The 2,050-nt window shown below is 29.8% G+C and overlaps 1 protein-coding gene across 1 annotated transcript; it reads left to right on the forward strand.

Annotated features, from left to right (window-relative positions):
- The first annotated feature begins 503 nt into the window (after positions 1-503).
- LOC124912852 (F-box protein CPR1-like) lies at positions 504-1,748 on the forward strand. The gene has a single exon (XM_047453494.1). The coding sequence runs from the start codon at positions 504-506 to the stop codon at positions 1,746-1,748; it is 1,245 nt and encodes a 414-aa protein (XP_047309450.1).
- The last annotated feature ends 302 nt before the right edge of the window (positions 1,749-2,050 follow it).

The following is a 2,050-nucleotide window of genomic DNA, read 5'->3' on the forward strand; positions in this document are numbered from 1 at the left end:
AAAAAATAACTATGAAGTTTTAAAAACAATTACCCAAAAAAATGGAATGATGGGAACATGTTTATTCCTTACCTTTTCAAAGTTTTATTTCTTTTATTTTGTATATCACACGGTCAAATACAAAATAAAATTAAAATCTTTGAATAGATATATAAAAAGTTCAAATATTCTTAAATGTTGACCAACAAATTAGGCTAGTTTTAGGGTTGAGCTTTTCTTTAGCTAATTAAAATGGACAACTTTCTTTTGACATCTGTTTTGTTCTATTTATTCACCACTGTATATATAATCGACTTTATATAATGATGATATCCATTCAAATGCAGAATTTAATTTAGTTGTATGAAAACAATATAGCGACAGAAAAACGTCGCTATTGATCATAATTTCCGTCTCTAAAGGTTATTATTGAATTTAATTAATTCGTCGCTTTAGCTTACAGATATTTGAACTAAACTTAATTTGAATATTGTTTTGATTTATTTCAGGATTGTCTAGACCAAATGACAGACATTCCTTTTATTCCTGAAGATCTGATATTGGATATTATTTTAAGGCTTCCGATTCAACATGTTCTAGTATGTAGATCGGTCTGCAAAAAATGGAATTTAATGCTACGAAGTCATAATTTTATTTCTTTGTATGATAACTACCGGGCACGTAGAAAAGAAAACGATAAGGAAAGCGGGGCATCTTTCATCCTTCTTCGATTCGATATAAATTTTTTCAAGGGCATCTACATTAGTCAATTCCCTAATATCTTGATTTCATTTCTTACTGTAAAGAAAAAGTGCAACGAACTAATAGCAATTGTTGATGGAGAGAAGAAAGCTGACGTTCCCTTCTATCCACCCATGATTACAGACATGGGAGAATATAATTTCATAAATTCATTAAGGTTCGAAAATGTTTACTACGGAATTATATGTATGTCGAATGAGATGGACATACTTTTGTTTAACCCCTCCACTAGAGAATCTCAAATGTTACCTTTCTCACCCTTTTCATACCCATATGCTGACTTTACCAATTCTTATGTTTTGGGTGTTTGGTTTGATCCTCAATATCAGTCCAATTTAAATCAACCTCCTCTAAGAGCCCTAAAACATTACAAAGTTTTTAGGGAGGTTACTCTCTTTATTGGACAAATTAATTATCATCATCGCCGATTTGAAGAAATTAATATAGTGTTTGAGATATATGATTCTAGGGAGAATTGTTGGAGGAAAAGTGAGACAGTGTGTAAAGATACTACTAGTTGGTACAACTTGTTATTGAATGGAGTTTTTCACTTATCTATTCAAGGAGATTCTATTATCACAATTGATGCAAGATCAGAAATGTTGGGACGCCTTCCATTGCCATTTGAACTTAATCATCCGTTTATTGCACCATTGGATATCCTTAGGGGATCTCTAGCCTTGTTCGTAAATAATTACGAAAACCATATGCCAACCTATGTTACCGATATATGGTTGATGAATGAATATGGGGTCAAGCAATCATGGACAAAACACTACACTATCGAATTTGATGTTTCCTTTAAGCCAGATCAGTATAGGCCGATAACGTTTTGGAAATACATGGACAAAGAAGAGGAGGATGACGAGTTATTCCTTCAAAATAATGATGGAAAACTTGTCTCGATTAACCTTGTTACTAAGAAAATTACAAATTTTGAATTGTATGGTATTCATAGTTCAATGATGATTGTACCATATATTGAGACCTTACTTCCTCTCAAGTGATTTGTGTTTATTAAGAATAATTGAGATTTAGGCTTATTAGATATATTAATCTTTTTTATTATTCTCTACTACTATTATAATTATAAAGATGTATGTTTAAGTTTAATGCCCTTTTATAATAAAAGAAATTATATTTGTTTTTTTATTTCTGAGTTTAATGAATGTCATTACTTTTGGATTAATGCTAAATTCTTATATTAGAAAAAAAAAAATTAAATATGAAAAATAATGAGATTAAATAAACAACTTATAAACACCTTAATTTTACTTTATACTTATCCTTTATATTTTAAATTCCTAGG

The sequence above is a fragment of the Impatiens glandulifera genome, chromosome 8, assembly GCF_907164915.1.
Source record: "Impatiens glandulifera chromosome 8, dImpGla2.1, whole genome shotgun sequence".
Classification (NCBI taxonomy): Eukaryota; Viridiplantae; Streptophyta; class Magnoliopsida; order Ericales; family Balsaminaceae; genus Impatiens; species Impatiens glandulifera.